Source organism: Pteropus vampyrus, unplaced genomic scaffold (genome assembly GCF_000151845.1).
Source record: "Pteropus vampyrus isolate Shadow unplaced genomic scaffold, Pvam_2.0 Scaffold138, whole genome shotgun sequence".
Lineage (NCBI taxonomy): Eukaryota > Metazoa > Chordata > Mammalia > Chiroptera > Pteropodidae > Pteropus > Pteropus vampyrus.
This window is the reverse complement of record NW_011888919.1, coordinates 1,451,154-1,464,693: the sequence shown is the minus strand read 5'-3', so window position 1 is coordinate 1,464,693 and position 13,540 is coordinate 1,451,154. Positions and strand designations below refer to the sequence as shown.

General features: G+C 63.2%; 2 protein-coding genes and 1 pseudogene across 2 annotated transcripts in view; 1 reads left to right on the top strand and 2 right to left on the bottom strand.

Moving 5' to 3' along the window:
• Window positions 1–1,576, top strand: part of PPP1R37 (protein phosphatase 1 regulatory subunit 37) — a 7,524-nt gene extending 5,948 nt beyond the window's left edge. The window contains exons 6-8 of the mRNA XM_023535244.1: window positions 7–412; window positions 690–780; window positions 868–1,576. Of these exons, the coding sequence (XP_023391012.1) occupies window positions 7–412; window positions 690–772 (489 nt within the window). The 3' untranslated portion in view covers window positions 773–780; window positions 868–1,576. The remainder of the gene's footprint in view (window positions 1–6; window positions 413–689; window positions 781–867) is intronic.
• Window positions 1,577–3,853: 2,277 nt separating this feature from the next.
• LOC111744683 lies at window positions 3,854–3,969 on the bottom strand (annotated as a pseudogene).
• Window positions 3,970–4,935: 966 nt separating this feature from the next.
• Window positions 4,936–13,173, bottom strand: NKPD1 (NTPase KAP family P-loop domain containing 1). Its single transcript, XM_011367963.2, has 4 exons — window positions 12,281–13,173; window positions 11,054–11,482; window positions 8,804–8,935; window positions 4,936–7,418 (listed from the first exon to the last, which is right to left on the bottom strand). Exons 1-4 carry the CDS (start codon window positions 12,378–12,380, stop codon window positions 5,407–5,409), a joined length of 2,673 nt encoding a protein of 890 aa, XP_011366265.1. The 5' UTR covers window positions 12,381–13,173; the 3' UTR covers window positions 4,936–5,406.
• Window positions 13,174–13,540: the final 367 nt, after the last annotated feature.

Genomic DNA, 13,540 nt, shown 5'->3' with positions numbered 1-13,540 from the left:
GAGGAGGATGGGGAGAGGGCTGTGGCCCCCTGCCCTGCCCCGGTGCCCCCCACGGACTCCCTGGCCCCTGGGGACAGGAGCCCCCCAGGCAGCCCCTCCTCCCCCACCGAGCAGCGTATTTCTGTGTCCAGCCCGGGCCGGGGCCACAAAGTCTTTGTGGTGACCCGGGTGGAGAGCCCGCCCGAGAGAGCAGAGCCCCCCGCGCCACCCTGCGCTCCTTGTCCTCCCTCCCCTCCCACCGCGCCTGCCCTGCCGCCCGCCGAGGCCGTCAGCGCTCCGCACCCAGGGCCGTCCGAGCCTCAGCCGGGGCCCCTGCTGCCCAACGGCCTGAAGCCCGAGTTCGCGCTGGCGCTGCCGCCAGAGCCGCCCCCGGGGCCCGAGGCCAAGGCAGGCAGCTGCGGCCTGGAACATGGTGAGAGGAGCTCTGGGGCCGGGTGACAAGGGGCCCGAATGCCGTGTGCGACCCCTACCCAGTAGCAGCGCTCAGTTTCCCGCTCTTTGGCCCCTGAAGGGGCAGGGAGGAGTGCCACTTGGTCCTCGTCCCCACCTTGCTTCCCTGGCCCGGGCACGCAGGGCGGTTGGCCGGAGTGCGACCTCAGTGGTGCCCTGGCCCTGTGCTGCCCCGAGGGTCGGGCCGCCACGCCCTCCCCACCTGCCTGACTGGAGCCCCCCACGTGCTCCCCACGCAGAACTGAGCTGCTCCAAGAATGAGAAGGAGCTCGAGGAGCTGCTTCTGGAAGCCAGTCAGGAATCGGGACAGGAGACACTGTGACACTTTAGGTGAGATGGGGGCCGGGGGCCCAGGGCACCGGGGAGCCGGCGATAGAGTCCCTGGCTGACAGGTCCCCCCAATCTCTTCTCCCCAAGTTCCTTTTTTCCAGTTGGTCTTCGATGAGCTGAGGCCAGAGCCATGAGAATCCACTCACCCTCACCCCAGCCTTCCTGAGGCCCAGGATTCCAGGGGTGTGGGGTGCCTTTCTGGGGACCCCTGCTCCCCACAGCAACACTACACGGGGTGCAGGAGCTACGGGGAGCACCCCACCGCACCCTGACTTAAGCACTTCTATTTATGTGTTTGGCACCTGACGACCAAGCTGGGGGTGCATGGGGAGAGGAAGAGGCTCTGAGGACATCGGTCACAAGGCCAGGCGACTTTTCCAGAGGGCCCCGTTGGGTCAGGGTTGCCCCTGTGGAGGGCAGGAGTCCTGGGTGGTGGCGGGGTGGCCCACGGTGGCCCTGGTTCGGGATGAGGCAGGAGCGTGTGCGGTGCGGGAGGGGCGGAGAGATGGTGGTGGTTGAACTTGGCGGAGCAGCCCACAGGGCGAGGGCCGGGGTGGGGGGATGGGAGTAGACCATCAGAGCTTTCTTTTTCTTAAGTGCAATAAATCTATCAGGGAGCTGGGTGGGGAGCAGCCGGGGTTCTGGAGACCCCGCTGTCCAGGCCACTTGAGGCTGTGCCCTGAGAGGCACTACAACCTGGGGGAGGGGGGGGGTTACGGGGGCGGGGGAGAGGCTGCTCCTGTCGGTGCAACTCTGTTCTCACCTTTTCTAATAAACCGGAGCTGGGTTCACCATTCGCCTGCTCCCTCGTGCTGGCGCCGGTCCTGAGTGCCCCCTGCGGGGCTTCTGGGCCCAGGGAGCGGGGAGGGTGGGGGCCAGACAGCGCCGGTTCTGGAGTACCTGCTTGGCTACATGCCCGTGGTCCCCCAAAGGGACACCGGGAGGCTGCCCCTTCCCTACATGTCCACGCACTCAGACCTCACATAGCTCGGGTATCTGGTCCAGTTCACAGCTGCCTTTCTTTGGAGGGACACGACCCCTCAAATGTTCTCAAGCTTCAGGACTGGCTTCTCTGGGCGACAGGTGTGGTGCTTGGGTTCAGAGGTCAGCCCTCTGCCCAGTCACCTGTGGCTCACGGAGAACAGACACCAGCCTATCCCTGGTGGCCCTGGAAGCCTGGTGGGAGTGTGCCCCGGGGCTCAAGTCAGTGCCACTGGAGCCGGAGGTGGCTCGCTCCCCCTTGTCAGGACGCGCCAAGGGTGCAGCCAGGGGCTCATGGGGCATTTCTGGGAACTCTAAGCTTCACCCTTCAGAAAACGAGAGAACCCCCAAGGGGAAGGCTTCGCGCCAGTCCTTTCTTCACTGCAAGGGAGACTGACACGGGGTGGGTGGAGGTGGTGGAGAGACCGTGCGAATCACAGTGTCACCAGCCAGGAGCCCTGTTACCACTCAGCTGCTATCACAAACCCAGGGATCTGTGTCCCCAGCTGCCCGGGTATCTCTAGGCCTCTGTCGGTTTGCTCTTCAGTCATTGGCAGCTGTGTGTGTTGACTGCCCCCAGAACACCCACAGTTAGGACTCTTATTTGGGCAAGGAGCTCAGGGCAGCCCCTAGCACCTGCCCCAGCCCACCCCCCAGGCAGCTGAGGAGGCGCCTGCATGGCCCCTGGTTCTGTGACCAGGTGTGCGGTGGGGCCGTCAGCCCCCTTGGTGTCACTGGGGAGCGTTAGGTTGGCCTCAAGGTGCTGAGGAGCTACCGTCCTTTGCCAGGTTGGGGTCTGTTGGTACAGCTTCCCCAGATCTCAATCGGCTTGTGGTCCGTTCTAGCCATTGCCCAGGAATCAACTCCCCTGAAGGGTTTCGGCCCTTAGCAGCACGGTGGGTGCTTACCCATCCCCTTCGCCCTCTGCCTCCACCTCCACGCTGGTGACCAAGCTGCGCTGGGGGTGGCAGAGCTCAACTTGTCCCTCGTGTGGTGCCCACGAGGGGCTGGGGTCCTGTTGCCAGTCTTGTCCCTGCTCTTGCACTAAATTTAGCTAGGAGTGAGGAACAGGGTCTTTCCAACTATTCAGGGTTGAATTGTGTCCCCCATGTCCTCCCCCCACCCCCCCAAAAAAAAATGATATGTGCAGTCCTGACCCCAGGACCTCAGAACAGGGCCTTTGGAAACAGGTCTCTACAGAGGTAATCAAGTTAAAATGAAGTTACAGGGTGGACCTTAATATAATGTGACTGGTGACCTTATAAAATGGGGGAGATTGAGGCAGACACACAGAGGGAAGGTGATGTGAAGACGCAGAAATGCAGCCACACGCCAAGGGACACCAGACGGCCGGCACAGCACTAGAAGCTGGAGGAGCCCAGCGAGGGGGCCTTGCAGGCTTCCCAGGGTGTGAGGCTCTGCCGACACCTTGACTTAAGACTTCTAACCACCACAGCTGTGAGAGAGTGTGTTTCTGTTCTCAGCCGCCAGGCTTGTGGGATTTTGTGACAGCAGCCCCAGGAGACTAACAGATCAACTCCTCGGGGCTTTTGCTTGTCCATCTTTTGGGGGTCCTAGATCAAGGGCTGGGGTCTCTTCACTTTCAGCCACCCAAGCATCACCGACCGGAGCTTGCAAAGACAGTCCGTTTTAGCACTTGGCTAGACGCTGTATCCATTCATAAAGATCTTGATGCCCTAACACAAGTGCATTTTCACACGTGTGTGTTCAGGGTGGCAGGCAGCTTTTCTCCACAAAGCTACTTGTGCACCCAGGGGCCCCCTCCCTCTCGTGGCTTTGCTACCCCCTGGGGCCTCAGGGTGTCTGCTGCATCCAGGGGGAAGATGGGGAAGGAAAATGGAGAAAAACTTGCTTCTTAACTCGATGGCACTGTGGGAAAGGCACACACATCCCTCCCACTCCCTTTTTGCCAGTGAGAACTAGCCCCTCGGCCTCACCTGGGTGTAAGTTCCAGCAAAAGCTCCACACTGTAGAGGGGACCGAGAATCCTCGTGGGCAGTGAGCCATCTTGGCTACACCCGTCCCCTATGCCATCCTGTTTTGGTTTAGGTGTTTATGCACGCATGCATGCCTACAACAGCACCTAGTCTTCCTAGGTGGTCTCCCATCCAAGTACTAACCAGGCCCGACCCTGCTTAGCTTCCGAGATCAGACATTGGGCTTGTTCAGGGTGGCATGGCTGTAGACCATGGACTGTGGCTCCACTGGAGCACAAACCCAGGACCTTCTGCGTGTAAAGCAGACATGCTGACCGCTCCACTATGGATCCATGTCCTTTTTTTTTTTAAGTCTCCCAAAACTCTAGCTTTGGCATGCACGTGGTCAGATAAATGGGCGACAGTTTGACCACTGCTCGAGACCACAATGGGGCTGCAGCCTCTTCCTCGGGCTGGGGGTCCTCAGTCCTGCTCCCAACCTCCAGCCAAGTCCGTGGGGTGGTCCTGCCTCCCACAGCACTCCTGGTGCCAGTCTGTTTTCCGCCTGGACTCTAGGTGGTAAGGAACAGCCTAAGGCACAGTGGCTTAAGGGAGGTGAAAGGGAAGGGCCATAGAGTGGCTCCAATGGCATGTCTACAGAGACACAGATCTAATGGTGTCAGCGAGGTCCCCTGTGTCTTTTCAAGACTTCATTCTTTGACATGCTTTTCCCTGCTCATGCCCTCGACCTCTGGTCACATGGGGTGCGTTAAGTGTTGGTCTCCCCTTCCCCCCGGACTGGGCCAGGCACACCACCAGCCTGAGCGTGTGGCTGTTTGACCGGCAAGGAGTGGGAAGCTGGCCTGAGGAGTGATGCCCCATCTGAGGCGTCTGGCCCACCGATGGGAAGGGCAAACGATGCAGAGTCCAGCCTAGGATAACCTGCAGCTTGGCCTGGCTCTGGCACCCACTCTGTGTCCTACAGGTGCCCAGTTCTGCTCCTCATCTTCCGTGTCCTCATCAAGGGGCCCATGAGGTGGCCCTGAATTAATCCTGTCCTGGGAGGCAGTGCTGCTCACCTAGCTGGCTGAGGTGCCAGCAAGGCCTCATTAACCCATTATGCTTGGGTGGAGCCACCTCGAGGGTGGAGCAGCCCGCTGAGGTCATGCTGAATACCGCTCTTGGAAATGCCAGCTCCTGCCCCGCCCACAGAAGGGTAAGCTAGGGTGTGGGGACAAGGACCTGGATACCCCAAGGCCTGGGCGTTCTCCATTGCCTGCGTCAATGCTGCACATCTCCCTGCCTGGGCCTCGCCCAACACCCCGGCAGCCCCGCCTGCTCCAGGGACGCCAGCCATGAGGCTGCCAGCTGACACTGCTGACTCCCTGGGGAGGAAGTGGGCTTGGCAAGAGAGGGCAGCCCTCATCCCCAGCCCTTGCTGAACCAGGGAGACCAGGTCCTGAAGACCCATCAAGGGCTTTCACACCTTTATTCATCGCACTTGAACCCTGAGTTCCTCAGTGGTCCTTCAATGCCAACTTTTGGCACTGACGGCAGCTCTCCCGCTCACAGATTCACCTGCGGAATGTGGCCTCGTTCCTAACACTGGATGGACCCTGGGCCTTGGGCCCAGTCGGGTTGCCCACGCACGGCCCCATCTGGGCTGACGGAGGAGCTGTTGCCCCTGCTGCCCCCAGGGTCCCTCCTTCTAAGTTGCATTCCGTAGAGCGCAAGCTGCGAGTCTCTGCTGGCCGTCACGCGTCAAGTCCGGGGAGTGGCGGGCTGCACTGGCATGCGCAGGGGCGTGCCCTGCAGGGAGGCGGGCTTCGCTGGCATGCGCAGGGCCGTGCTCCGCGGGGTGGTGGGCTTCGCTGGCATGCGCGGGGCCCTGCCCCACGGGGTGGCGGGCGTCGTTGACATGCGCTGGGCTGTGCCCTGAGGTGTGGCCTGACCCAGCTGCCCTGGGGGCGTGGTTGGCTCCGTTGGCGGCGCGGGCTGCCCCGGGGGCGTGGTTGGCTCTAGCGGCCGCGCGGGGCGCATCGCGGGCTGGGGACTCGGGCGAGCTGGGCGGATTCAGAGTTTTGACTGCTCGTATGAGGCCCATGCGGCGGCGGATGGAGTGGTCCAGGTTGACGGTGCAGCGCAGCAGGCTCTGAGCCTCGGCCACCGTAAAGGGGAAGTCGGCACCCAAAAAGCGCTCGAAGAGCTCGGGGTCACCGTCCAGGTCAAGCACGTTCTGCAGCGCTTTGGTCATGGTGTGCAGCTCGCGACTATTGTCGCAGAACACGTCCCAGAGAAGCGCGCGGGCCTCGGGCGCGCCCCCGGACTGCTGCCGGTCCTCCAGGCACTGCAGCGCCCAGCTGAGGCGGCAGGGCCACTGGTTGGCGAGCACCACCCAGGCCACGGCCTGGCGCGGCGTGGGGCCTCCGAAGTCCCACTGCTGCTGCTGCTGCTGCAGCAGGCGCACAGTGATGGGCACGGTGTTGACGATGCGCCGCATGGACACCACGTTGTCGGGCACGTACTCGTACAGGCAGTCGCGCTCGTTGTGCAGGCAGAAGAGCGCCTCCTGGATGCGGCGCGTGGCCTCGGCGTCGATGCGGCCCTGCGTGCGCTCGGCCTGCGCCTGCGCCTGCGCCTGCACCTGCACCTCCACCGCCAGCAGCTGCGCGCCCTCGCCGCAGCGCGCGCGCGGCGGCCGCAGCTGTCGCGTCATCTCGCGGTAGAGCAGGTCGTCGCGGCTCTGCACGGCGTCGTGCAGGAACTGCAGCTTGGTGCGGCGGCCCATGATGGGCACAGAGAAGGGCAGCGTGACCGTGCGGTTGAGGAACTGGTAGCCGTTGTCGGCGGTGCCCTTCATGGAGCCGGCCGCCTCGAGGCACGCGGCCAGGATGCTGGGGTCCACCACCAGGATGAAGATGAAAGGCGCGTGGCTGTCGGACAGCAGAGTGTTGATGGCGTTGAGCACGCCCACCACGCGCTCGGGGTAGCACGTGTCCAGCCCAGTGAGCTCCAGCACGATGCGCAGCCGGCGCCGCTGGTAGATCTCCAGGAAGCAGAGGAAGTCGGTGAGCAGCTCCACCTCCTTCTTCACCTCGCACATGAAGCCCAGCTGGCTGCCGAACTTCTCGCGCGACACCAGCCGCTCGATCTTCTTGCGCTGGCTCACGAACAGGTGCTTGCCCACCGAGTACACGGCCATGAGCAGCCCCGAGCCCGACAGCGTGGTGGCCGCGCCGCCGAACACCCGCATCACGTTGCTATTGCCGCTGCCGTGGCTCGGCGCGTGGGAGCCCAGCGACAAGTAGAGCAGGGCCACCCCGAGCCCCAGCGCCGCCAGGAGAGCCACCAGCCCCAGGCACACGCGGCGCCGGCAGTGCCACTCGCGCTGGCGGAAGCCGGTGGTCGTGGCTGGCTTGTTGCCCAGCACAGAGTACACGCTGAAGGGCAGCGCGCCGTAGTGGTGGCGGATGCCCTCGCACAGTGTGGTCACCAGGCCGGCCCACAGCTTGTCGGTGCCCGAGTACTGCCAAGCGCTGAAGCGGATGAAGAGGAACTTGACGTTCTTGCGGCGCAGGTGTACCTCGGTGATGATCGGCTGTAGGAACACCAGGTACCACAGCAGCCGCGGGAAGCCCCAGCCGCTCACGGGCCGCGGCCGCCACTGCACGCGCTGCAGCTCCTCGGCCTCGCGCTGTGTCGCCTCCTGTTCCATCAGAGCTGCGGGGACAGAGGGCGCGGGGGTCAGCGTGACCCGCTCGAGCCGGGGGGCGGAGCTTTAACGTGGGCGGGGCTCATCCGGAGGCGGGGCTCGGGCAGGGGCCTGGATGTTAGACTGGGCCGGGTGGAAAAAGCTGGGGCAGGGGCAGGTGAGGAAGGAGAGGCTTGGAGCTGGGCTTGGACAGAAGAGGTCTGAGGACAAGGCCGAGGATTGCGCTACGCATAAGCGGAGCCCACCGAGGAGAAAGGATGGGAAGGGCAGGGAAGGCTCTAAGGAATGAAAGAATGGATGTGAGGTTCTGAGGAAGAAACATGCTGGGCAGCAAGGGTGTTAGAGCCTCGGTCTGATTTTCCTGGATTACCATGCCTCCTCCTCAAAACTTTCGGCTCATCTGTCTCCTCCTCCAGGAAGCCCTCTCTGATTCCCAGGCTAAATGAGGTGCCTGCTGCTTCCCTGGTCCCAGTCATCTCGCTCACTTTGAGTCATCACTGTCTGGGGACAGGTGAGCCCTTGAAGGGCAGGGCCCTGGTTGTCTTGGTCACTGCATGTCTGCTGGGTACCAAGGAAGTGCTGGGGAAATGTCTGAAGGATAGATCGTGAGAGGCTAGGGGCAGGATCTGTCTTCTACTGTGAGGTCAGTGAGTGAATGAGTGAGAACATGTCAGGGTCACCTAGCACAGAGTAGGCACCTCATAGGCCGTTTCATTTTACCTTATAGCCAATCTTTTCTCCTCCTGGGACCCTGTGTGTTGCTCTGTGACAACACAGGGGCAGACTTGGCTTGTTTAGTAGGTGCTCTCCGGGGCTGGCACATGGAGGTGAGTCACCTCCAGTCCCTCTGGCCAGTTGGGGCTGGGGTCTGAGCTCTAGCAGGGTTGGAACTAGGTCCAAACTGCTGCAGATCCTGGCTAGGCTGCAGCTCATGTCTTCAATCGATACCTATCTGGTAGGGGTCTTGTGGGTGCCGGGCCCTGAGCCGAGGCCAAGGAGAAGCGGCGAGTCTGGGGGGCACAGGGGCCTGTAGACACTTGGCAGGAAGGAGCCTGCAGCCTCAGTGAAGAATATGGCCTTCCTCCCTAGGACGCCAGGGAGCCACAGAAGGCTTTTGAGCAGGAGAACAACAGGGCTAGATCTGTATTTTCTAGATCCCTTGAAGTGGATTTGGCAGGGGACGGGGTGAGATTGGAGGCCAGAAGGCCAGAGAGGAAACTGGAGCAGGGACCTGGGGGCAGAGGCTGTGGGCATGGGGAGGGATGTGGTTTAAGGTGAGTTACGGGCATCTGCACTGGGGCAGGCCGGCCTCAGGGGGCAAAGACATCTTGGGGAAGCATGGGGCTGGGCAGGGTTTTCTGTACCCCTACTCCCAACACAGGTGGATCCTCACCAGTGATCTTGTCCAGCATCATGTGCAGGCGGCAGCCAAAGGGGGCATAGAAACCCACGGTCACAGGGACGGGCACATGGCAGAGGGTCTTGGCCAGGCAGCTGCAGTAGACATCATCCTCTGTCAGGATATCTGGAGGCCAGGGTTGTTGAGGGGGTACAGGTGGGGAAGCTGAGTCAACGAGGCTGGCCAGGCACCACCCTCCTCCCGTCTGCCCTACAGAGTGCCTGCCCTCAGCCCCTCCCTGCACCGGCACCTCCCTCCCCGACTCCCGGAGGTGACTCAAGTCGAACCTCGGACAGATGGAGGTTTCTGTGGCAGCCCCCTCCACCAGGGCGAGATGTGCCCCTCCATGCCCCCCAGGAGGAGCCGACCCCAGATCCACCAGACAAAGAGTAGGAGGCTAGACTCCTCCGGCCCCAGCTCAGAGGCCTGTGGAAATTTGGCTGCCCTGGCCCTAGGTCTCCAGGCTCAGCCACCAGGCCATGGTTCCTCCAGGAAACTTCGGACTCAAGACCCTCGGATGCTTAAGACGAGTGCCAGCTTCTGCCTGCTCTGTTCGCGTGAACAGGCCCTGGTGACCACAGGCTCCTCAGTCTCCTGTCCACTCCTGACCCTGACCTCTCTCCCTCTCTGTGACCCCGTGCCCACAGCCACTACTCCTGCCCCGAGCCCAGGCCGACCTGCATTCTCTGCATGACCCAGGTAGAGCGATGTTGCTGGGAAGCTCAGTCCCTGCCTCTGATGAGTGGGGGGCCCAGACCCTAAGGGCGTGGGTGCCAAAGGGTTTGGCTGGGGACAGGAGTAGCCATTCAGGGCAAAGATTCTGGGTTAAGGCCTGGCACCATGCCCAAGCACCATGGCGTCCACTCTGCAGGGGATGTCCTGCCTGCTCCCATGGGCCCCCATGAGTGCTACTTCTTGGACCTAGAGTTGGGGTGCCGGAAAGGTAGGACTCAGTCGTGGGGGTCACTGTGCCCGCCTCGCGATGCGTGGTGGGGATGACGCACCCTCTCTCAGGGAGGCCTGTGGGCTGCAGGACCCATGCCTCACGGGGGCCGCGCTGGGAGGGCAGGAGGAGAACCTGGGTCAAGGTCGGCCAAGGTGGAGGCCAGGTGGATCTGCTCCCACTCTGCCCGATGGCTGGGTGACCTCACCTCATGAAGCCTCTACTTGTCTGTGTGTGAAATGGGCATTGTGGCCCAGAGATGCCAGTGACGAGGTCGTGCCTGACCTGGGGCCCTAGTCTCTACCTCCGCAGTTAGGCCACCGATGCCTGTGGCCTGGACTCCCATGTCCACCCTCGCATCCTATGGTCCACTCTCCTGTCAGACCCTGAGTCGGCTCCTGTCCCTTCTGCCCTCACTGACCCCATCTGCCCTCTCCCCCTCCCCCACTCCCTGCGCTCCAGGCACACTGACCTTCTTACTGTCCCTTAGACAGGCCACCTCAGAGTCTGCATCTGCTGATCCTGCTGTCACTTAAGAGAACTGCTCTGTCTTTGCTCAAACGTTGCCTTCACGAGGCCTTGTCCGATGACGCTATTGAATTTGCAAAGCCTGACGCTTCCTCTCTCTCTCTCCCTGCTGCCTTCCCCCCCATCGTGGCTATTATGGGGTGATGCACTTTTAACTCTTCCTATTTCTCTTGTTTCCTGTCCCCGTCACCCCCCATCACCTATAGAATGTGGGCTCGGGGAGGGCAGCAGTCCGTCTGCCCTGCTCCCTCACCCCATCGCCTGACAGAACCTGGCACCCACAGCGGGCATTTAATATCTAGTCACAGAATGAAGGAAGGAACCAGTGAATGGGCCAATTCCTCCCATTACTGCATCGCTCTCTCCATCCTCCAGGCCACTCCCTACCTCTTGCTGCAGCCGCTCACTGGACCATCTCCCCCACTCCGGAGCTGGCCAGCAAGTTGGTGCTCAGCACCCCTGCCCTATGTCCTCCATGGCCCGCTGGGCCAGGGGAGGGAGGGCCGGTGAGACAGAAAGCAGAGCAAGGGGGTCAGCACAGGGCGAGAGCTGGGCCCAGGCCCCTGGCCAGCCTGCGATGGAGGCGCCATGGGCGGCCCCGGCCCGAAAGCCTTGGACCCCAGCGGATGAAGCAGAGATGGCTGCCCGAGGCTCAGGGTCAGGGACGAGCACCCTCCCAGAGAGGGACCAGAGCGAGGGAGGAGGGTCGGCCCCAGGCCCAGGTGGGAAGCGAGGCAGCAGGGAGAGAGCCCCCAGGAAGGCTGGGTGAGCACCGGAGCTGTAGGAGGTGAAGGGGCCACAGGCTGCCGGGGCGGGCAGGGGCCGGGCGGCAGTGGGCCTGCTGGGCTCCAGGAGGGTGCCGGCTGTGGAGAGCAGGGCTGGGCCGCTGCTGGCCATGGCGGGTGCTCTGGTGGGCGCGGGGGGCAGCTTGGGGACGCTGGCCAGTCCCATGGGGGCAGAGATGGTTGTAGATGGCCCCTTCTGGGCACCCTGAACAGGGCAAAGCCGCTGCCGCAGGGAGCTAGGAGGTGGGGGCTGAGGCCACAGCTGCTGCAGGATGGGGGCCTGGGGGCCCCAGCAACAGCCCCCAGCGCCCCTCCAGTGGCTGTGGTAGGCCAGCTGCCACCGTGCCTGGGGGGGTGGCTGACAGTGCCCGTGTGCCTGAGGGGTCGTTGGGACATGGAACCACTGGTGACAGCATCCTGGAAGGAAGGAAGGAGGAGGTGACTGGGCCCGGGTCCCTGACTCCTGGGGGACACTGGCAGGAACCAGGTCAGGTCTTCAGATGGAGGCCGGGGCTGGTCCTCAGCTGAGGCCCAGGAGTCAGAGAGAAAAGAACGAGGAGGGAGGGGCTCTGTGCCCCAGCGTGGGCCGGGGGAGAAGGGGTGCAGGGGCTGGAGAGGGGACAACACCCAGAGTCCCTGCTGTGCCCAATTCCTTGGTTCCTGGGGGTCCCCCAGTGGGGGTGACAAAGGAATCCATGGGGAGCTGGTCTGCTTGGTCCCGAGGAGGCTGGAGTGATGGGAGCTGGCCGTGGAGAGGGGACAGGCCAGGGACTGGGAAGACAGGGTGGGCCTGGCACTCGGGCTCCAGCCGGGCTGGTGAGATGGGGGCTCCCCAGGAGGTGCGGATCACCCCAGGGGGCTGGCCCCCACTGTTTCATTCATGTTCAGTTAGGGGGGTTCGCTCTCCTCCCCTCCCTCCCACCACACTGCTTCCCCCAGGCTGGGGGTGGTCCCCGCAGACCTAGTGATTCGGGGAGGTAGACTTCTTCCCACACTGGGGGTGGGGGCAGGCCCGGTGGGCCTCCCCCGCTGGCATCCCCGGCCCAGCCTCCCTCCCACCTTTGGGCCCCCCGGCCTCTGGTTCCCCCACGGCTACACGGAGTGCCAGCGGCTTCTCTCCTGGGGCCTGAGGTTCTTCTGCTCCATCCACTGAGCAGCCCCCCACTACCAGGCCTCTCCTTTCCCTACAGGGTCCCCCCCAAACTGAACTCCTACCTTTTTGGTGCCCCAACTCCGGTTCCAAGAAGTAGCTCTCGGAGGGGGTCTGGGGGGGCAGGGTGCCCTTGGCGAAGTGGATAGCATAGTGCTGGTGCATGGTGGCTGGGGGCCTGCTCGGGGACGGAGAGGACAGGCTCAGTGCCCAGCCCCCTGGGGCAGCAGCAGCAAGAGACAACCCCTAGGACAGCGACCTGTGACCTCAGACGGGTGAGGGATCCCATCTCTGACATCGGGGTCCCAGGTCACCCAGGTGGGGCAGAGGTGCTCTTCAGAGTAAGGTCGAGGTCAGGCCCCAGGGAGGGACGGCCAGACTTGGGAGGATGGAGAGCAGTTTGGGGGGGTGGGGGTAGGGATTGGGGGCTAATTTGGAGGGGGTGAGATTTCTAAGGGTTGGGTGATTGGCTGTTTGGGAGCCTCTGGGAGTTTCCAGGAGGCCAGGACAATGGGAGTGCTGAGCAGATGTGGGCTGGGGAAACGTGGGAGCTGGAGGGCAGCTGAATAGAATTAGGGGGGCACTAGGCATTGGCGGGGTGCGCTGTGGGAGGCGGGGGCTGTCATCATTGAAAGGACGTGAATCCAGGACACTGCAGAGCTGGGGGAGGGGGCAGGGAGCATCGAATGACTGAATCTCGGGCTGGGTACATTTGAGGACCAAATAAGGGTCAGGAGGGTGGGGAATTCTGGGGGCACGAATGAAAGCAGGTGGTCCAACTTGGGGAAAGGCTCAGCAAGCTCGCGATGAGATGGGGTGTGCCGGGTTTAAAATGTGAAGGACCGAAAGCAAATTGAGGGAAGGATGCTGTTGTGGCGGCAGGGCGGGGAGGGGGGGCAGGACAGGTGAAGCTGACGGCAGAGGAAACTGGGGTAGGGAGAGTTGGGGCTCAGCGATGGTTGTGAGTCAGGCGTGTGGACCCTGCCTGCTGCCCCCCGCCCCCCGCCTGGGGTCCCCCGTACCTGACGGCCGCCTCACGGCCCCAGCTCCCTGCCCCGGCGAGCTGCTGTGCCGGCCCCACCACCAGCAGCCCAGGCCCAACTGGTGAGAGGCGGGGAGCTGGGGCTGAGCTGCCGGACTGGTTTGCCCGCCCAGGCCCCACCCCTCCCTCCCCCGGCATGCCAGCCCAGTGCTGGTGCTCTCCTGCTTTCGAGGACTGGGGGGCTGCCTCTGCATGGCACCTGAGGTTAGGGATGGAGATGGAGGCCACGTGCTGCCTGGGTGGGACCTCCCAGAGGGGCTGTGGGGCCAGCCCCGGGGCGCCT